The 22,587-nt window shown below is 38.6% G+C and overlaps 1 protein-coding gene across 2 annotated transcripts in view; it reads right to left on the bottom strand.

Moving 5' to 3' along the window:
* WDR19 (WD repeat domain 19) overlaps positions 1–18,991 on the bottom strand; it is a 78,448-nt gene extending 59,457 nt beyond the window's left edge. For both annotated transcript variants that reach the window (XM_005897346.3, XM_070372272.1), the window contains exons 1-8: positions 18,926–18,991; positions 13,092–13,183; positions 12,739–12,804; positions 10,608–10,733; positions 8,555–8,670; positions 5,001–5,116; positions 1,530–1,610; positions 239–351 (exon numbers count right to left, since the gene is read on the bottom strand). In XM_005897346.3, the coding sequence (XP_005897408.2) occupies positions 239–351; positions 1,530–1,610; positions 5,001–5,116; positions 8,555–8,670; positions 10,608–10,733; positions 12,739–12,804; positions 13,092–13,183; positions 18,926–18,931 (716 nt within the window). In that variant the 5' untranslated portion in view covers positions 18,932–18,991. The remainder of the gene's footprint in view (positions 1–238; positions 352–1,529; positions 1,611–5,000; positions 5,117–8,554; positions 8,671–10,607; positions 10,734–12,738; positions 12,805–13,091; positions 13,184–18,925) is intronic.
* Between the last annotated feature and the right edge of the window lie 3,596 nt (positions 18,992–22,587).

Below are 22,587 nucleotides of genomic sequence, written 5' to 3'. Positions count from 1 at the left end.
AGATTAACTGTCATCTGCAATACAGTAATAAACAAATACCTGAACATTGAGGAAATAGAGAATATCATTTATCAAGGGCCTATTTGCCAGATAACATGCTAGGTAGTTTCACATGTTAAGTCACAGACTGCAACCCAGAAAATGTCACAGAGAGGAGTGAAAATGCTACAGACAAAAACGAAACACATTATACTTCGTAAGGAAAAACACTCTTCATGTATTGTGCTTCTGTACATACCAACTGTAGCAGACAATGTTGCCATAGTGTTGCTGAAACTCCAGATCAATTGGGTTATCTGGTTCATTCAGATTAAAAAGAAACAAAGTTTTCTTGCCAACCACTACACTTATCTGCCAAAAATAGGAATTATGAGAGGAATGTTCAGTACTTCATAAAAAGACTAATAAGCAAATTCAAACAGCATAAACCTAATTTAGAAAAACAACCGAGCCAAATTTAGTGTTAAATGTTATAAATTAGTAAGTAAACAATGTGACTAACTCAAAACATTTGTATCATTTTCCTAAATGTAGTCTGGGAAGGATCTTTGGGTTTACACATACCCAATATACCCTTGGAAGTATACTAAAATAGCTCAATGGAATAACTTTTTAAAATTCTCTGTACCTCTAATAAGAGTACCGTGCAGTACAAGAAGGTAAGTCTGACACAGTTCCATTGGAATTAAACTCACATTCAGAGTATAGCAACTCTTCTACACTGAGGCCATCTGATTTTGATTCTGAGCCACGTGGGATTACCTGTCCATACCCGTGCGGATAATCTAGTTCAGCTTTTTATATCATCACTTTTTCCATCACCTGCAGGGCACTGGTCAATGTGGCTAGACTAGTATCCCTGTTACTCACACAGGCCAATACTAAACTGTAATTCCCAGCTGAGAGTGTAACTGTGTTGAGACAGAGGAGTACATTACCGATTTGGGCTCACTAAGGGTAATGGATATATATATATATATATATATATATATATATATATAAACAGAAACACTTTGGTATATTTCCTTGCTTTGAAGATGCTATCGGTTATGAGTCATTATCAATATAATATCTTTTTAAGAAATAAAGAAAAACATTACTTCATTAAATATATTCTGGTTGATTGTGAAAACCATCTGGACTTCAGAATGTTAAAATGTGGCAGGGAAAATAAACCTAAGGTGTTAAAAAATAAAACTAGTAATTTCTGGCATTCTAGTCCCCATATCTGATAAGAATGAAAAAATTTAAAAGATATAGAAATCAATACTCTTGCTTTTCAAGGCGCCCCCACTGTTTTTGCTACCATAAGGAGAGCAGCCACGGTGCTACAGAACTCTATCTTCAATTGTTTTGATGTTAGGTGGCAGCAAAAACAATATTTAGGCCTGAGAAACGGGGGTCTATGTTGATTTCATAAGTGATGTACCATAATTTTTTTAACAGAGATTCTGAACCATCCTAGAAAAGGAGACAGTATATCCTACAAAATTACCAAAATAATTTGGGCCTGGATTTAGAACTCTTACTGTGCTTTCAGCAGTGGAGGTTCGGTCATCAGTCTTCATCATGGAAAACTGCATGTCACTAGGCTCCGATCTCACTGGTATCTGTGGAGATGAACATAGTATCACCATGAATAAACCCCACACCCAAATTCCATTAACAAAACAGGGAGCTTGCTTTCATTTCTGAATACATTGGACTGAATAACCTGAAAATCCCACTGCTATAAAAATTAAGGACGAAACTGAACATGTATCTTATTAAATGGCTAAGATAAGCCTGAAAGAAGGTAAGGAAGATTTCTGTGGCCCATAAGCAAAGATCAAACTGAAAAGCAAAGTGAGTGCAGGAACTGATGCTGCAGATATCTGGCTGATAAAGAGGGATGATAATGAACCCATTTGAACTTGAGCTGGGCTTTGGTTAGAAAAAATTCTTTTCAAATCAGTTTCCCTCCTATGTTCATTGTGGTCTAAGGTCCAAAGTTATACTCTGAGTGGTCTAGAAACTCCCTGCAGTGTTCAGCAAAAACAAATCTAAAGCCTCTTCCAAGGCTGCAAACAACTTCCTACAGTAGGTGAGCTCCCAATTCAAAATGAGAAAATTCACAAGCAATGTACCAAGAGCAAGGGTCAGCAGATCTAAAAAGAACAGAATTATCAGAAAAACATCAAAAAATACTTTTAAAATGATTACAAACATAAAAAGACTCATAAATAAGAAAAGACAACACTTTCTTGAAAAGTACAAGCAGGTTCTAAAAAAGAACTACAAAGTACTTTCCACCAATAAAAATTAGGGTCATTAAAATGGGAAGGACTGATGGGATAGAAGATTAGACATATTTGAAGAATAAGTGAACTGATTTGTGGAAATTATCCTGGAGATTGCACAGAGTGACAAAAAGAAACTAGGAAAGAGAGATTAAGAGACATAAGATGGTCAAACATATTGGTCTACTTATGTTGGTTAAACATATATGGTCTAACAGTTGCTGCAGAAAGAGAAGAGCAAGGGCAAGAGGCAAATTTCAAACAGACAATGACTAAGACTTTTTCAGAACTGATGAATGACAGCAATCTTCAGATTTAGGAAGCAAGACAAGCAGGATACATAAAAAATAAACCCACAGGAGTAACGATGGAGTGCTTTGCAGAATAGCCAAGTATAAGCAATTTGGAGAAAATACCAGATGAAACAATACTTATAATGTATGCTTTGTTTACTAAATTACAACTTTAGTATGTCATATTCTGGAAGCATAATTCTTGGGATTAAAAATGGGAAATAGTTATCTTGTATGTAAATAATAGCTCAGTGGTAGAGGCTTCCTGGGATGTTATATGTGGAAAAGTATTCTAAGGTCATGTCTTGATTCAGTGAAGAAAAAAATGCCAGTATCTACTGATGATGTCTGGTATGGACACAAGAGCAGGGACCTGTAGTATTAGAATTCTAAAGGACACCAATACAGATTGATGAAAATTACAAGGTTTCTAGAAACTATTTTTATAGCAATGCCTTCCTTAAGAATCACTGGAATCATGCTGTGGTCTGCTCAATATGACTGAGTTACTTCTACCTCAGTTTCAAAGCTTTCCAGATATAAGAACCAACTTTCTTCTTCAGACTTCTGCAAATTCTCAAAGCCCAAATTTTCAGTCATTCCAGTCTTGAGCAAGCCATAGTAAGTCTTTCCTCTTGTCTTTGTTCTGTTCTGCTTGGAGTGAATGACAGCAACTGATAAAAGTCTTCCAATATCCTCTATAACAAGTTTTAGCAGGGTACATGGTCACCTAGGCAGACTAAATTTGCAGCTTCCACGGCAGCACTTAGGTTTGACCATACGACTAGGTTCATGTGATATGAATGGCAGTAGTGACTGCATCTTCCAGATCAGGTAGCTTACAGTTTCTTGCACTCTACTTCTCTTTTTCCTTTCCCTGGGGCTGAAATGCAGATGTGGTGCTAATGAGGGCAAAACACCCTAATAAATGGCAAAATATTAAGGTGGAAGGAAGGGTGGGGAAGGAGGGAAGGGGGACTTTACACAACCTGGAGAAGCAGAGATACACAGATGACCTGCTTACCTCTGTTATATGATAAAATGAAAGAGGAAAAAGCCACCTGAACTACTATATTCTTAGAGTCCTTGTCATTTTGGGTCTCTGTTACAATAGTTTAGCCTACACCTTGACTGATTTAGATCTTCTCTCTTACAAATTCACAATCCAACATTCATTTACCTCCTCTATCTCACAAATGCTACAGGGTTTGTAAGCTATATCACACATTTGACAATCATATAAGGCTACATGTGTTTTATCATGATTAGCTTTCTCTTCCTGAGAGAAGGGGGCCCATGGCGGGCAGCCTCTAAGATGGTCCACAATGGTCCTCACCTCCTGGTTTTCATGCCTTAGTGCGATTGCCACCCAGACCCTGAGTATGTGCTGAACCTAGTGACTCACTTCTAGAGAACAGAATATGGCAAAAATAATTCTGAGATCAGGTTATTTATTAAGAGGTTGTGGCTTAGGTCTTGAATGACTATTCTCATTCTCTTGCCAGCGGCTTTGTTGTGAGATATGCTACGGAGAGATACATGTGGCTAGAAAATGAGGCAGGCTTCCAGTCAGTAGTGAGAGGAGCTAAGCCCTGAGCCTAACAGCCTGCCTTTCAACAACCACATGAGCTTGGAAATAGATTTGTCCCTAGTCAAGACTTCAGATGAGACCGCAGTCCAGAATGCTAAATGACTGCAGCCTCGTGAGAGACCTTGAGGCAGAAGTACTCAGCTTAGCTGTGTCTGGACTACTCACCCACAAAAATGGCAAAGCAACATCTGTTCTTTTAAACTGCTAAGTTTCAGGGGTAATTTGTTATGCAGCAATAAATAGCTAATGTAGAACCTATTAATGTAAAACTAGAAGTATTCAAAGACTGTGTCAGTCACTATTGCTCTAGAAATACTAAACCATAAGCCAAGTCATCCGAATTGAAATTTTGCCCCTGGTAAGATTATATAGCTATGGGTAATACAAATCCCCTTAATCGTGGGAAATCTGAACAGCAGTAAAATTCAATCCTAAAATTTAATTAGGATTAGTTTAGAACCAATTTAACATATCAGCTAAAGGAGTGGGCTTTAGAATCAGGCAGATCTGACTGAGTCCAGTGGTTATGATTTACACTGTAAATACACAAATAAGAGATATTCACAAATATAATGGTTGATTATAACCACAGAGCTGAATAATTCAAGCTAACACTAGCCAAGGGGAAGTGTACAAAGGAGGAAATTTGGAGAAAGCATTTGTATGAAAAGAAAAATGTCCTAGTACATAAAAAGAAAAAACTTGATGTTTAGAATATGAAGTTATTGTAAACATCTCTCATAGAGATTTTAAAATTTTATAGGTCAGTCTGATAGACAAACTTTATTTTGGAGGAAAATCTGAACACAGCAAGTCAAAGAGAAGTTACTGTATTACCTGTCTTATTGTGTCACCTTCCTGATTACTAACTGTAATCATTTTATCTTCACCACCTAAAGCAAGCATGTTTTCTGCATTCCAGCATCCACATGTGATTTTCTTAGTATGTTTTCCTGCAAAAGAGATGATTTTTGTACATATTGATTTCTCAAAAAAAAATTTTACAAAATCTGTGATGGTAATCTCAAAGTTTAGATAATACACTATGGAAATTAAACAAACAAGGAATTTAAAATCTCAAAGCAGTTTAGTGTCTAAGCAGCCTTATTTAAAAGAGTTTATAACAAAGTTTTAAATCAAGATAACTGTATATAAGGGCAATCTTATTTTCCAACTTTTTATGTGAATATGAGCATAGGTCCTAACATAAAAAGATATCCCACCCCTCGACAAGTTTGTTTGTTTAACCATATAACAAAACCTATCACAGTAATGTCTTAAAAGAAGTAAATCTCAAAGCACTGAAGTTATCTTTATTATATTCAGCTTTATGATGTGGGAGACCCTTGGCATAAGCTGATTCAACATCACAATTTTGATTATTTGTATATAACTGAAAGACATACAGTGATTCGTGACAATATTGAGGTACAAATATGAATGCACCTTAGTGAGACTTATGTTAAGAACTGAGTCATTTAGCTAGTGAGGGATATTAGAGAGCCACTAAGTATCAGAATGCTTTTTAATTAAGCAATCTAGCCAGTGCAAAAACTACATTTTGGGGTGGAAATCACATGACTTGACACCAGGTTTTCGTTAAAGGTCCTAGAATAGATAAATACTCAAGAGTCTCAAGGTTAATTAAGTATACAGTTTCTGGAGGCAGGCTGTCTATTTTGAGTAAGTGGCTCCACTACTTATCACAAAACCTTGGGTAAGATAACCTATCTATTCCTTAGTCACACTGTCCAAAATTTGGGGATAATAGTAGAAGCTATTTCACAGGGTTGGGGATCAAATGAACTAAAGCCCTTAGAAGAGTGCCAGCAACACAGGAAGTGCTATATAAGTGTTAGCTATTTTAGCTGTTATTGAGACAGAGATCATGCTTATTTTATTCCTTGTACCCCTTATTGAACCTAATAAAGTATTTCTGCAGAAAGCAGGCTCTAAATAAATAGTTATTAAGTCAGTAGACCCTGAAGCAAGAATGTGTCCAGTGTGTTAGAGGCTCAGCTAGGAGAACAGTGTGGCTGGAGGCCAGAAAGTAAAGTAACTAAGAGATGAAATCACAGTTTTCAAGGGCCAGGTCATAGAGGGCTTGGCTAGCCATTGTAAGGATTCTGACTTTGATCTTGGGTGACATGAAGAGCCACTGGATAGTTCTGAGCAGAAGGCTCACTCGGGCTTCTGAGTTGAGAATATTCTTATAGCAGGGCAAGAGTTGAAGCAGGGAGACCGGTTAAGAGATTGCAGAGATGCAGGCAGAAGATCTGAGCCCCACACCATGGTGGTGGTGGTAGTGGTAGAGGTGATGAGACAAGTTGATTCTGGACATATTTGGAGGTAAATCCTGTAAGATTTTCTGGCACATTTGGTATAGAGGGTATGAGGAAGATAAGAGTCAGGATAACAGTAAGATTTGGCTTAAACATCTAAGAGGATGAAAAGGTATCAATGATGAGAGGGAACGGCTGCACAGTTTGGTGATATCAAATCTGAAGTATTCACTAGAAATTTCATCGGAGCTGTTGAGTAAGCAATTGCTTGCATGAGTCTAGAGTCTGGAAGAGACAAACATAGGACTACAGAGGTAGTATTTCAAACCAGGAGACCAGAGCACAAAATGAAGGGAACATTCAGAGAAGAGACTGGGATATAGGAGATTTTGCTGATCATGGATTGATTAAGAGATATAGGTAGTACAATGGAACTGGGTATCCAGAGTAATAGGTATTAGAAGGGATAAAGGAGTACATTAAGAGAGGTGGAAAGATGCCAAGGACAAACTTCATCCTCCACTCAGGACAGAGAGAAGAAAATCTCTCCTTTTCTTCTAGAGCTCAGAACTCAGGTTAGTCCTAACATCAGTGATAACAGTTAACACTTTCATGTGCTTACTTAACAGTGTTCTGGGCAGGTTTTGACTCATTTAATTAATATTAACTTACAGGAATATACCACAGTTACTGAAATGTGAATCATGTTATTGGGAGACTGGCAATATTAAGTAAACTGTGGTCAATGAAATTCATGCATATTAGAATCATGCAAAGTGAGGATTGCCTGTATCTAACACAGTTCAAGGAAAGAAATCAGAGCAAGACCTAACAAGGGAACAGACATTTAGTTACTGTAAAAACCACTTGCTGTTTGTGCATTTGTGCAGCTGCTACTGGAAGTGAAATGCCTTGGTTTTAGAAAAGTAAATTATTTCAGAGGAAAAAAAAAGCACACCTACAAATCACAACAAACTCTGAAAGAGGCAGTGAAAGGGCCTAAAATGTAAAATTAACCTGAATATTTTCAGGTCTATTTTATACAGTTAATAAATTAGACTGAATTAGAATCAATATTCATATTAAATACAAAGATCACATATAAAATCATGTACATATGAACAAATAATGACACCAAATAATCATGTTTTGACCTGATTATTTTCTTCTTACCTCAAGTCTCAAGCTATCTAAGGATCGTAAGTTAACTGGTAGGACATGCCTATAAATGAAGTGGGATACAGAAAATGCCTACCGAAGTCAAACAAATTAATTTACATGGTGAAAGCTGATTTTTTAGTTCAACTTTTCAAATGGATCAATAGTGTAACTGTATAGCCAGAGTGCTAAAAATACACATATGAAAGATATACATATATGTGAAAATAACTTGAAATGAATAAATGTCTTTAACTGAAAAGCCCTTTCTCAAGTATTCTGTGGGCACTATTATCTCCAGCATTTAATTCTTCCATTAACAGTAAATTATAATGAAGCCTACCCATTTCACCCCTCACCAGCCTGATGTTACAACAATTGAAAAAAATCAATACTATTTCCTTCAGGTAGTCAGATGCTAAGTGCCAGAGGCTGGGGGAATCAAAGAGGCTGAATCAAGAAGGTCAAAGAAGGAATAAATACGCATACCTTCCAGTCATATACCCTGAGGTAAAAATAACTCCTAGTTCACTCCTAGATTAGTGATTGGAGAGAGTGAGGGGTCAGAATTAGGAATATGGATATACTCTGTCTAAGAAGTCGCCAAATGTTTTAGCCCATCTACTAATGTGTTGATAGGCACATGAGCTACTCCATAGCAGAGGCATAATCTGGGTGAGAAAGGGACAGATGGAAATCATGCTATTAATGTACTGGTGTCCAGAGGCACAGGCTCACTCACCTGAGGGCAACTTGTTCTATGTAACCTGGGAAGTTCTTAGTAGGTAGTGAAGATGGATCTTCTAGTTAGACAGAGGTATGGCTTGACAAGGGAAGTCAATTTTAAACTACAAAATTTCCCCTGCAGTATCAGGGAAACCTGAGGTGATAAAATTTACATTTATGTTAAAGCATCCCAAATATTAAGCAGTGTTTCCAGCTGTAACCTACCAATGACAGGAATCTTTCGAGATGTCTGATGATTATAAATTAGCAAATTTCCTTTAACAGTTCCAACGGCCAGGAAACTTCCAAATTTTGACCAAAGAAGAAAAGACAATTGATCCCTGTAACATTAAGATGTAAATTACTAAACAATTTACAACCTAACCTCCTAAGCAGTCCTTTTAAAAAGTGCTTCGTGAATTTCATGAATAACTGTAATATCTAGTTAGAAGCTGAAGTATAAAATTACAATTTTAATGATTTAGGACAAACAGTAAGTGCTAAAGGCATTTTGAGACACTATAAAGTGATCTTAAGTCAGTGAGACCTAAAATACAAATGTATAATGAATAAAAGGCTTCAATTCAGTCATGATGGAATCTCACATTTCAGGAGATGACTAATGATAAGACAGTTATTAATCTGTCTACTAATGATTGTTGTAACTCTAATTGTGGTAAAAATCTTAATGGATAACATCTTAAGCTTTTAAAAAGTCTAAAACTGTGATACAGTAAACTGAAAAAATTATTGGGAATTCATGATTTGAAAAAGGATTTTCCAGCTCTGTCACTATTAAGGGCATCTCAGAAGGAGGTTTGGGCTTCCCTGGTGGCTCAGATGGTAAAGAATCCACCTGCAATGTGAGAGACCCGGGTTGGAAGATCCCCTGGAGGAGGGAATGGCAACCCAATCCAGTATCCTTGCCTGGAGAACTGCATGAACAGGGGAGCCTGACGGGCTACAGCCCATGGGGTCACAACTGAGCAATTAACACTTTCACTTTCTTGAATGGAAGCACAGAGTGTGTAAAATCCTTCTGAAAAGTGAGGTATGGAAGTGTAAAAGGACAGAGCAAGAAGTGGAGGTTCTCAGATCTAGTAGACCTGATGTTGGTCAGACACCATTGCCTGTGGGTGCATTTCTTGTGCCTCACTTTGGAGGTTCGAGGGAACCTGCACTAGGGAGATGTTTTGACCTGCTCTGTTATTCCTTGATAAGTATGTTGGAAAAGTAAAGCCTAATCTTATGGTAGATGTGTGATCTCTTCCTGCACTTATAGGCCACATGATGCTATGAGGCAGATATTATTACTAGACTCATTTTACATATATGAAGAAACTGAAGCTTAAGCAGAGGTTAAGCAACTTGTTCAAGGTCAAAATTGCATTTCAGCTGTAAATACTGACAAGTTTTTCTTTTCCATATGGCAAACAGCTTCTATTTTAGCAGAGATCTGTAACTTATTCGGTCTGCCCAGGATTTCTTCCACTTGTGAACTGCCCCACTCTTACCCCAATCTTCATGGGTAGGATTATCAACCCTATGGCCCTGCCTACCCTATTCAAAGACCTTTTAAAGAACTGAGAGGATACTGGCGATGTAATAGTGGCATGCCCTTTTCTTTGGCATAACTTGCTGTGAAGAATGGTAGAAGCTGATGTCAGTAGCCATCAAAAGAGTCTAAATATATACAGGGTGGATAAATGACTTGGACCTATTGTATAGCACAGGGGACAATATTCAATATCCTGTGATAAACCACAATGAAAAAGAATATGAAAAAGAAAGTACATATATGTATAACTGAATCACTTTGCTGCACAGCAGAAATTAACACAACATTATAAATCAACTATACTTCAACAGAATTAAAAGAGGGAGAGAGTCTGACTTAGAGGTCAATACAGAGAAAGAAAGAGCTGTGAGATGTCTAGATTGCATTATTACAACCCCTAGATCCAGTCATGCCTGTAGTCATCCTATTTCCAGATTTTCCTATAAATGTTTTCTCTCTTCTTTGGACTTTTTAGTCTATTTCACTGAAAGCAACTTTTTAAGAAGCTCTTTATATTTTAGAATGATACTGTATTCTAATTAATTGGGCAAAATTAATAGGATTATATATAACAATTTTAAAAGAAATGAATTTTTCCCTTTTATAAGAAAATAACGCATCAGGGCATATTTATAATGAATGTAGTAAGAAATTTTAGCATCAAAGCTGCAAATAGTATTTCTAAGTGAAGATTTAAAAAATAAAAAAAGTTATCCTTACCTCAAGCCACTGTCTAACTGACTGGTTTTGTTCGTGTTGGCATCCCACAGATAAATGCAACTGGATTTCTCAGCAATCACTGCTAGAATATCTCCATCCTTGTCCCAATCCATAGTAACACAATTACTTTTTTTAAAAAGAGAACAAAACAATCACTATACATTAAAGTAGGGGAAAGAAATTTAAACAATCAACTCTTTGTGATTTTTGTCTATAGCAAGTCCATTCAATCTATTTTTAAAGTCATAAACTTTCTAAAGTAAGAAACAGAACTCAAAATTTACTGCCTGGATAACACTAACACCAATTTTGTTGTTGTTGAGGGGATGGAAACATTTTGAATTCTATTTCAAATATCATTTTCACATACTATATTGAATACAATTATATCTAATAGGTTAGCAGATTTTCTTGACACCTGTAAAGAGCTGGGCTCTTGTGGTAAAATACTCATCAAGCACCTCTAGAAAGGAATCACGTCTGGAATCAAGAGGAAATTTGTGTGATCAACTTTTGAAAGGTGGTTTCAGATGCACAGAGGGAAAAAGAAGGTACTGATAAGAGGTGAAATATCTAGACAAGCTGTGTATTAAACAGAGCAAGGCTGGCTAGATGTAGGATTGCAAACAGTAAGAAATACTGAATTCTGAAATACAGAGTAAGAAAAGTCATTTTCATTTCATATCTTAATATTGAATAGAATAAGAAGAGTGATTTAAGGTAACAAAATAGTTATAAATAGGAAATGCTCTATTTAATATGTTTCTTACTGTTTAAAATTACTCCAAATGTTTATTATAATTTAAGAACTTCCCTGGAGATTAACCTTTTCTTCCTCTTCTGATTCTGTTTCTCATTTGGAGACTGTTTTGGGGCACCTGCCCAGTGGTCCCCAACCTTTTTTGGCCTTTTGTGGAAGACAATTTTTCCGTGGACCCGGGGTTGGGGAGATGGGTTCTGGATGATTCCAGTGCCTTACATTTATTGTGCACTTTATTCCTATTATTATTACATCAGCTCCAGCTCAGATCCCAGACTTTGCGGGCCCCTGAACCAACACTCAGCTTTCCATTTAAGACATCTGGGAATCACTTCAGTTATTTTATTCTTCAAACTACTAAAATATGTTTGGGGATCTTAATTTTCTATAGTATTTCCACAGATTTTGAGAGGTATGGAAGAGGGAGGCTTTCAAATTCTTAATAAAATCATTAAAGACAACATATAATAGCATTTTGTTTATCTGATGATGTTTTGTCAGTCTAATTCAGCTATGTTGAATACAGCAGAAGAACTCAGAAGCAAAAAAATAAGGACATTGCATAACCAAAAGCAATGTTACAGAGATTATGCAATAAAGCTCCTACAACTTAATCAGAGAAGTTTTTTACTAAGTGCCTTTTCACTTTATTCTAAACATAATTATAACTAGCTTGCCCTCTGTTCCCCAGAATATAGAAACCAGAAGCAACAATTAAGAGAGCAATAGGAAATGCTAAAATGGTGGCATTAGGTGGGTGTGAGATAAGTAGAGCCACTAAATTTGCAAAGATAGTGGCTGATAAACTACACAAGGTTGACGTGAATTTAAAAAGCCTGGCAGCTTAAGACCACTTAGGTCTTATGCAAACATCATAATAACCACTAAGACTATGGGTAAAATAACTAATACAGGGAATGATCACACTGAATTATTAAAAATGCTTACGTTATGCTTACTGTAATCTAGAATGACTTTCTTAAAAAGGATAAAAAAGTGTGGAAAGTAACTATTTTTCAATTTATATTAGAGAGGAAATACTACATCAATAAGGGCTTATCTGCAAATATATACATTAAGGCTTGTTTATAATTAAATAAGAATTCTTTCACATAGACTCATTTACAATTCTGCCTTAAAGCTTATCTGTCAATGAATGTATTAAACTCTTAATTCATATGCTATATACCTATTTCATTAACTGCTTATGGTATACAAAACTAAATCTCTTTGCAAATGGAGAAAGCAAAAGAAGAGATACAGGTTAGACATAAATTACAAAATTCTACTTGATTGTAAGTTTTAAGACAGTGTTTTTTTATCTTTTAGGCCACAAAGTTTGAAAAAATTTTGATCTACCTCTGTACTTACCCAGATAAGTTGATTTCACTTCTTTTTTGACCATGGCGATCAAAGATTTTCACAATATGATCAGCTCTAAAAGCAATTAGAACAAAAAGATATGATTTAAATTTTACTTCTTATGTATCTAAAGAGTTTTCTTATACATTCAAGTGATTTCTATATTTTCTCATGATAGTTTCACAATTTGTATGTAAAAAGTTATCACTAGGGAAAAGGTTCTATGAATTGTGATATTAATATATTACTTTTCTCACCATGCAACCATCATTAAAGAATTTCTACTGAACAGATGGTATGGTTTGGTGGGCATACAACCACGTGGAGTCAGAGTGATTTACTAACAATCACTGTTATCTTACCCTGTTACAGCAAGATAGTTTCCTGATGTTTTCTGCCAGGTAAACTGTATTGGTGTGCCAAGCCAAGTCTTTTCTAGTAGTGAGAAAACACGCTAAAAAAGCACAACACAATTTTTATATTTTAAAACATACAATTAACAGTTGGTCAGAAAAGATGTCAAAACATAATAATGAAAACAGTAGGATTCAGGATGGTGAAAGTTTATGCTAGAGCTTACCCAAGTCAACAATGTAACAAATAAAATGACCAATTAACCAACCAACCAAATAACCATAATCTGGCTGGTCAAGTACAGACCTCAACATACACGGGAGCATTTACTATAAAACTTTTTTGCTTTTGAATGTTTCTAAATGTTAATTTTATATAAATTTATGATTTAGTGTTTTATAACTATTAAAAATTAAAAAAAATTAAACTTGAATTTGTGAAAGTCACTCAGCCATGTCCGACTCTTTGCAACTCCACAGGCTACAGTCCATGGGGATTCTCCAGGCCAGAATACTGGAGCGGGTAACCTATCCTTTCTCCAGTGGATCTTCCCCACCCAGGGATTGAACCCAGGTCTCCTGCATTGCAGGTGGATTCTTTACCAACTGAGCTATCAGGGAATTTAGCTAATTATTAATAGCATGGATTTGGGGAGATTAAATTTAATAAAGTTGCTATTAAAAAACCTTAACCATAAAAAAAAACCCCTTAATCATGACAGAAATACAAAATATCTATACCTCCTTCAAAATTATTTTTTCTCCTTTCTCCATTAGATACACTTTATCATTAAGTGTTTAATTTGGCTATTGGGTGGATACTTTTTCAACTGAAAAATCATTCTTTTCACTTTGACAACAAAGAACTGTGTATACAATATGGAGGGCTTCCCAGGTGGCTCAGTGGTAAAGAACCTGCCTGCAATGCAGGAAACCCAGGTTCGATCCCTGGGTTGGAAAGATTCCCTGGAGGAAATGGCAGCCCTCTCAGGTATTCTTGCCTGGAGAAACCCATGGACAGAGGAGCTGGGAGAAGGCTACAGTCCTTTAAGTTCCAAAGGGTCAAATACCACTGAGCACATCTGATATAGAAGCCACAAACCACATGTGTACTTGGAATTTTATTGAGGACTTGATATATGGGTAGTCCAAATTTAGATGTGCTATAAACCACACATGACTATATGATTTCAAAGACAATACAGCTATATATGAAAAACCCACAGCAAACATTATCCTCAGTGGTGAAAAACTGAAAGCATTTCCCCTAAAGTCAGGAACAAGACAAGGGTGCCCACTTTCACCACTACTATTCAACATAGTTTTGGAAGTTTTGGCCACAGCAGTCAGAGCAGAAGAAATAAATAAAGGGAATCCAAATTGGAAAAGAAGTAAAACTCTCACTGTTTGCAGATGACATGAACCTCTACATAGAAAACCCTAAAGACTCCACCAGAAAATTACTAATCAATGAATATAGTAAAGTTGCAGGATATAAAATCAACACATAGAAATCCCTTGCTATGCACTAATAATGAGAAAATAGAGAAATTAAGGAAAAATTCCATTCACCATTGCAACGAAAAGAATAAAATACTACCTATATATAGAAAACTATAAAATACTGGTGAAAGAAATCAAAGAGGACACTAATAGATGGAGAAATACACTGTGTTCATGGATAGGAAGAATCAATATAGTGAAAATGAGTATACTACCCAAAGCAATCTATAGATTCAATGCAATCCCTATCAAGCTGCTGCTGCTAAGTTGCTTCAGTCATGACCAACTCTGTGCGACCCCATAGACGGAAGCCCACCAGGCTCCCCTGTCCCCGGGATTCTCCAGGCAAGAACACTGAAGTGGGTTGCCATTTCCTTCCCCAATGCAGGAAAGTGAAAAGTGAAAGTGAAGTCGCTCAGTCGTGCCTGACTCACAGTGACCCCATGGGCCGCAGCCCACCAGGCTTCTCCATCCATGAGATTTTCCAGGCAAGAGTACTGAAGTGGGTTGCCACTGCCTTCTCCACCCTATCAAGCTACCAATGGTATTTTTCACAGAGCTAGAACAAATAATTTCACAATGTGTATGGAAATACAAAAAACGTTGAATAGCCAAAGCAATCTTGAGAAAGAAGAATGGAACTGGAGGACTCAACCTGCCTGACTTCAGGCTCTACTACAAAGCCACAGTCATCAAGACAGTATGGTACTGGCACAAACACAGAAATATAGATCAATGGAACAAAATAGAAAGCCCAGAGATAAATCCACGCACCTATGGACACCTTATCTTTGACAAAGGAGGCAAGCATATACTATGGAGAAAAGACAATCTCTTTAACAAGTGGTGCAGGGAAAACTGGTCAACCACTTGTAAAAGAATGAAACTAGAACACTTTCTAACACCATACACAAAAATAAACTAAAAATGGATTAAAGATATAAATGTAAGACCAGAAACTATAAAACTCCTAGAGGAGAACATAGGCAAAACACTCTCCGACATAAATCACAGCAGGATCCTCTATGACCCACTTCCCAGAGTATTGGAAATAAAAGCAAAAATAAACAAATGGGACCTAATTAAAATTAAAAGCTTTGCAAAACAAAGGAAACTATAAGCAAGGTGAAAAGACAGCCTTCAGAATGGGAGAAAATAATAGCAAATGAAGCAACTGACAAAGAATTAATCTCAAAAATATACAAGCAACTCCTGCAGCTCAATTCCAGAAAAATAAATGACCCAATCAAAAAATGGGCCAAAGAACTAAACAGCCATTTCTCCAAAGAAGACATACGGATGGCTCACAAACACATGAAAAGATGCTCAACATCACTCATTATCAGAGAAATGCAAATCAAAACCACAATGAGGTACCATTTCACACCAGTCAGAATGGCTGCGATCCAAAAGTCTACAAGCAATAAATGCTGGGGAGGGTGTGGAGAAAAGGGAACCCTCTTACACTGTTGGTGGGAATGCAAACTAGTACAGCCACTATGGAGAACAGTGTGGAGATTCCTTAAAAAACAGGAAATAGAACTGCCTTATGACCCAGCAATCCCACTGCTGGGCATACACACTGAGGAAACCAGAATTGAAAGAGACATGTGTACCCCAATGTTCATCGCAGCACTATTTATAATAGCCAGGACATGGAAGCGACCTAGATGTTCATCAGCAGATGAATGGATAAGAAAGCTGTGGTATATATACACAATGGGGTATTACTCAGCCATTAAAAAGAATACATTTGAATCAGTTCTAATGAGGTAGATGAACTGGAGCCTATTATACAGAGTGAAGTAAGCCAGAAAGAAAAACACCAATACAGTATACTAACGCATACATATGGAATTTAGAAAGATGGTAACAATAACCCTGTATGTGAGACAGCAAAAGAGACACAGATGTATAGAACAGTCTTTCGGACTCTATGAGAGAGGGTGAGGGTGGGGTGATTTGGGAGAATGGCATTGAAACATGTATAATATCATATGTGAAACGAATCACCAGTCCAGGTTCGATGCATGATACAGGATGCTCGGGGCTGGTGCACTGGGATGACCCAAAGGGATGCTATGGGGAGGGAGGAGAGAGGGGGGTTCAGGATGGGGAACACATGTACACCTGTGGCAGATTCATGTCGATGTATGGCAAAACCAATATAATATTGTAAAGTAATTAGTCTCCAATTTAAATAAATAAATTTATTTTAAAAAAAAGATAATACAGGAAAGAAGGCAAACTATCTTTACTGATAATTTTTCATATTGATTACATGTTGAAATGATAATATTTTGGATATACTGGGTAAAACAAAATACATTATGAAGGTAACCTTAACTGTTTCTTTAAAAACATTTTAATGTGGCTACTAAATATTTTAAAGTACATTGGCTCACATTATATTTATATTAAACACTGCTGATACAAAACATCTAGAGCCATAAGTTTGAATGAATAAATTTACATTTTAACATTAGGTTAAATTAAAAATTAAACAATGATGCCTATATCTAGGCAAGTTAAGTTTAGATACAACTGCAGGTGGTGTGACAGTCTCAATGGTAACACAAAACTCTTCCAATGGTCTAAATTTTACACCAATTACAGGCAATTACTACATTAAAAAGATGATCAAATCCACCTCTATTGAAAACAGATGCCTATAATCAATCACAGGTGCATCCAAGTTGTGTGGAGCAAGAAGACACCCTTAAAAAAAAGTATAAAAGCATTTTACTTTTGCAATTTTATGACCACATTGCCCTGGAACCCCTACATGCAAGTGAGGGCTCCCTAAATTTGAATGTCACTAGTTTCTTGGTAGACCTCCTCTGGTTGTGATTTTACCTACTATTTTTCTTCAAAGGAGGTCAACAGGCGCTCCATACACATACAACACCCCGTAAAAAGGTGCTAGCTTCAAAACCAGAAAACGAACCTTTAGACTGCTTTTTTTCAATCTTTATTTTTTAATACAATTGTTTTTTGGCCACCGACATAGCTTGTGGGATCCTAGTTCCCTAACCAGGTAACTAACCTGGGCCCTTGACAGTGAAAGAAAGGAATCCAAACCACTGGACCACCAGGGAACTCTAGATTTTGCTTTTCACTTATTAGCTGTAGGGCTTAAAGCAGGTCTATTAAATGGCCTCAAGCATAGAATTCTCAACTGTAAACCAGGAATAACAGTATCTCCTTACTCTGATGGTTTAGTCCTTAAGTCGTGTAGGACTCTTGCGACCCCGTGGACAGAGGAGCCTGGCAGGCTACGGTCATTGGGATTCTCCAGGCAAGAATACTGAAGTGGGTTGCCATTTCCTTCTCCAGGGGATCTTCCCAACCCAGGAATACGAATGCAGGTCTCCCGCATTGTAGGCAGATTCTTTACCAACTGAGCTACAAGTACTTCATAAATGGTGAAGAGCTTTAGAAATGTGAGTTAAGATTACAGGTCAACTCCAATTTACACTATAACCACGAAAATGTGCAAAACAATGAAAAAAATTAAGCTTTCCATTTCTATGCCAGATCAGGGCCTGTGTGTGTGTGTGTGTGTGGGGGGGGGAGTGGCGGGGGAGTGGGGGGGTGGGATGGGGAGTAGGGGGCACTAGGAGTGGGGCGGGGTTATTGTCTGGTAAGGCGAAGGGTGAATGAGCTGTAGCCAGTGACCCGGGAATGGGGTTCATAAGCGCAATCCTAAAACCGATGTATGCAGAGGATGACGCTCTAGAGATTGAGACCTGTGCATGCAGATTTCCCCGTGAATAATATACACCGTCACCAGGTGATCTGTAAATTGCGCCAGTCACAGCCAATACAATTTGAGATTCTTTCGGAGCTTTTCACTCATTTTAAGGAGCTGAATAGCCGCCAGAAGGCTGTTCAGGAGCCTTGCCAGGGGTTTAGCTGCAAGAAATGAGGCGGCTCCTGACACTCGAACGAGCCAACTCTACAAGGACCCTCCGAACGCTTTTTCCCCCAAACTCATTCTGCCCGCCGTGTGAATTCGGGCGAATTCGGAGTCTCTTCAGATCCAGTCTGCTCATTTCCAGCAGTGGAGGAATGGCCAAAACGCACCAACTCGGTCTGCGGTCCCAGAAATGAGAGGCCTCCCTCCCCGCCGTCTCCTCTTCAATTTTCCTTCCTTTCCCCTTGTTTCTTCAACTTCGCCTCTGCTCTCCCTGGTCACCCCGCTCCCTTCCCCATTTCTTAAGCACTCGGGAGAAGGAAGGAAGGTCACAAGCCTCTATCCTGAAAGCGACTCTCGGAGAGTTTAAGGGAATGCCCAGTGGTCGCACATTCCCGCACCCCCGGGTTTGTAAGTTGTTTACCTTCATCTCAAAGATCCAGCAGCGGCGCGATCTAACAAGTGCGCAAGCGCACCCGATCTTCTTCAAGAAGGCTACCGCGTTCCCGTCACCCAGGAGACCGCGCGAGCAATAACCAATCAGCGAGCGCCAGCTGAAGGGCGGTGCCTCCAAACCTCTGAGGGAGTGGGTGGGAGGCGGGGACTCGAGTCACGTGATACCAGAGAAGCAAGGTCCTGAGTAGTTGAACGTCGTGAGGCCTTGCTGAGCCTTGGCTTTCTGGCTGGGCCGTGATTGGATGACATCGGAGGGTTCTGTGAGATGTGGAAGCCGCCGGCGTAAATTTAGGCTCTGACTACAAAGAAATCAGTGGTGGCGAGTAGGGACTCTGAGAACTTCAAGGAGCTGAGTGTTGTATAAGAAGAGGCGGGAGTTGGTTCGTGGGGCAGTACTCTTACGCAGTTCACGCAAAGAGCTCACACTGCAACTGTTCAAAGGATATTCAATTTGGAGGCTGATTTTGGCTGGGAATATGTTTGTGTCTTCAGATATTTAAATTTGGCTGCAAGACCCACACATTTAAACGGAGATGTCTTTAATAGGTGATTGGGTGATGGAGAAAAAGGTTAGAGAAGTAGAAATTCGGAAGTTGTTTTTGTATTGATAATAATTAAAACAGAGTGAATGGGACTTCTTAGATTTAGGGAATGTTAAGAGGGAGAAACTTTTAATTTTAGGGGCTGAGAATTAAACTGACAGAAGACCAGTTAACAGGAGAAAAGCTTACGAATGTATATGTATTATGTTTAGCCGATATGGGAGAATTAGTTAAAAAGAGAAACGAAACGTGAAATCTCACATCAGTGCGTTAATTAGGGTGCTATATTTCTCTCTAGTTTTTGTCCCTGTGTATACCAGTTTTACTTTGTGTTTATAATTATGATATATGTGTATTTGACACAGTTATTTAGGTCAAATAATAAAGCACATTTTTTAGGGTGGTTAGTACTATTAGGTAGCAAGTTAGGCATGTGCAACAAGGAATGGCCTAGCCAAAAAAGACCGCTCAGTCGTGTCTGACTCTTTGGGACCCCATGGACTAGTCCACCAGGCTCCTCTGTCCATGGGATTCTCCAGGCAAGAATATTGAAGTGGGTTGCCATTTCCTTCTCCAAAAAAAAGATGCAAGCTGATCTCTAAAACGCCTTTCCAGACACACTCAGGAAAATTCACAGATGCTACAGGAAGTAACCACAGAGACTTTTCTAACTCCTGCACATGTGCCCTAGGTACACAGTGGGTACAACCTAACCACAGGGGCTTCCTCAAGTAACCTTAGGCAACTAGGAGCCAATTAAGGGTTCATAAATATTCTACACACACACACATACATATCTGATTATAACAGACTGAATTATGGGAAGACATGCGCAACAGAGCCTGCTGTTACATAACTTGCAGATACCAGTTGGCCTAGAGTGTATGCCTATTTGCATTCCTTTTCTTGATTGGTGGTGGGTACAAGCTCTACTTTGTATAGGGCACAACCAAAAGGAAGAGACAGGAAGTATAAAAAGGGGGAGGCCAAGAGGGATCATGACCATGGCCTACTCCCATGTCTTGGGAGTGTCTGTCGAATAAAAAGATCTGCCTGCTTGTACTGTAACTTGTCTGTTGTTTTAAACAAGGAAGAGAAACAAACTGACGTGATAGTACTGAGTAATAGAGCATACAATCCTAATAAAATAGGTTTTAATTTTCCCCTACTAAGTAAATAAATTTTTTCAGCTCCTTTCTACAACTTTTGAGGCTGAATCATTTAGATCATTGGTTCTATAACTTTACTGTGTATTTGAGAGGTTTAGCGGGTGTTTGGAGAAGGCAATGGCACCCCACTCCAGCACTCTTGCCTGGAAAATCCCATGGACAGAGGAGCCTGGTGGGCCACAGTCCATGGGGTCGCTAGGAGTCGGACACAACTGAGCGACTTCACTTTCACTTTTCACTTTCATGCATTGGAGACGGAAATGGCAACCCACTCCAGTGTTCTTGCCTGGAGAATCCCAGGGATGGGGGAGCCTAATGGGCTGCCATCTATGGGGTTGCACAGAGTCGGACACGACTGAAGTGACTTAGCAGCAGCAGCAGCAGCATCGGGTGTTTGAACCACCTTGGGAGCCTGCTGAAACATAGATTGCTTGGCCCCACCACCAGTCTTTGATTAGTTGCCCTTGGGTGGATTTGGAGGATTTCCAGGTCTAACACATTCCCAGGTGATGCTGATAATGCCCCTCTGGATTACACTGAGACCACTGTTCTCTAAATTTGTTTCCTAAATCCTCTGTATTCTTTTTCACGGTTTACAAAGCAACAGTTTTTTCCAAGTACATGCCTTCTGAAAAATCAATTGTCAATTTATTTTTAAGCTGCAAGGAACATTTGGTATTATTATTTTACATAAAGCAGGGAGCCTAATTAATGCCTAGTTTCTTGTTTTTTATTATTCTGTTTTTCTCCTTAGGGTAACAGAATAGGCAGAATTTCAATATGTGGATGAAAGAGAAAGGATATTTAGAGGTAATGAGGTACAGGGGAAGATATAGACAATGTGAACCCAATAACAACCTCTTAGTAACTTAGATTATGTACTTAACTTTCTCAGCTCTACTTTTAAAAAATGGAGTTATATATTTTACATAGAGTGTGGTGTAGATTTAAGGTGTACAATATGTTAATTTGATACATTTTTATATTGTAATATATTGCCACTGTAGTGACAATGGTCAACTTCACTTTTCTTTTTCTTTTTTGGCCATGCTGTTCAGCTTGCAGGATCTTAGTTCCATGACCAGGGAAGAGGCAGCTGATGCGCTCTTTGGGGACTACAGGGCTCAGAGAAGCTGAGTGGCATGAGGCCCTGCAGGCTCTCAGGATTGCTGCCCACTCAGCCCAGGTGTAGCCTGTAGGTGAGGCTGCCAGGAAGAAGAGCCGAAGGGTCTGCAGACCTCATCCAGAAAGAAGGTCCAAGGGCGCCTCGGCTACTCGAGATGAAGAGTTTAGGTTTAATTTCTTTTAGCCTCTTCCCTATTCTAGAGTGGCCATCTCTGCAGTGGTGCAGGGTTTCTCTGGAGTGCAGCATTTTTCCAGGAATGCTGTGGGGCAGATGGGAAACCTGCATGTTTGGTGCTGACAAGCCCAGGACCCCATTTGTAGTTTTCAGCTGAGATGTCCCTCCTGCCAGAAGAGATTCCTTTAGATGGTCCTACAGTAGACTGAAGTGAGTGTTCACAGTGTGTCGTAAAACAGCTGCCCCCAACTTTTTTGACACCCCGGACAGATTTCATGGAAAACAGTTTTTCCACAGAGAAGGTGGGAGGTGAAACTCAGGTTGTAATGCAAGCAGTGGGGAGTGGATATAAATATAGGTGAATCTTCCCTTGTTCACCGTCTTTTCATCTCCTGCTGTGTGGCCTGGTTCCTAACAGGCCATAGACCAGTACTGGCCCAGGGGTTGGGGACCCCTGTTCTAGAAGACTCTCAACAGTCTCAGGAGCAGACTAAGCAGGTGTTGTTAATAAGGGTTAGTGGGGAAGCTGTATAGTTGTACACTGGTGCTCACTTATGGGAGGATGTCCTCTCAAGTGGTGTGGCGCTCCATACCATTGAGTCCCATTGGTGTAATAAAA

The sequence above is a fragment of the Bos mutus genome, chromosome 6, assembly GCF_027580195.1.
Source record: "Bos mutus isolate GX-2022 chromosome 6, NWIPB_WYAK_1.1, whole genome shotgun sequence".
Taxonomy (NCBI): domain Eukaryota; kingdom Metazoa; phylum Chordata; class Mammalia; order Artiodactyla; family Bovidae; genus Bos; species Bos mutus.
The sequence above is the reverse complement of the archived record's forward strand: the minus strand, read 5'-3'. Positions and strand labels throughout refer to the sequence as shown.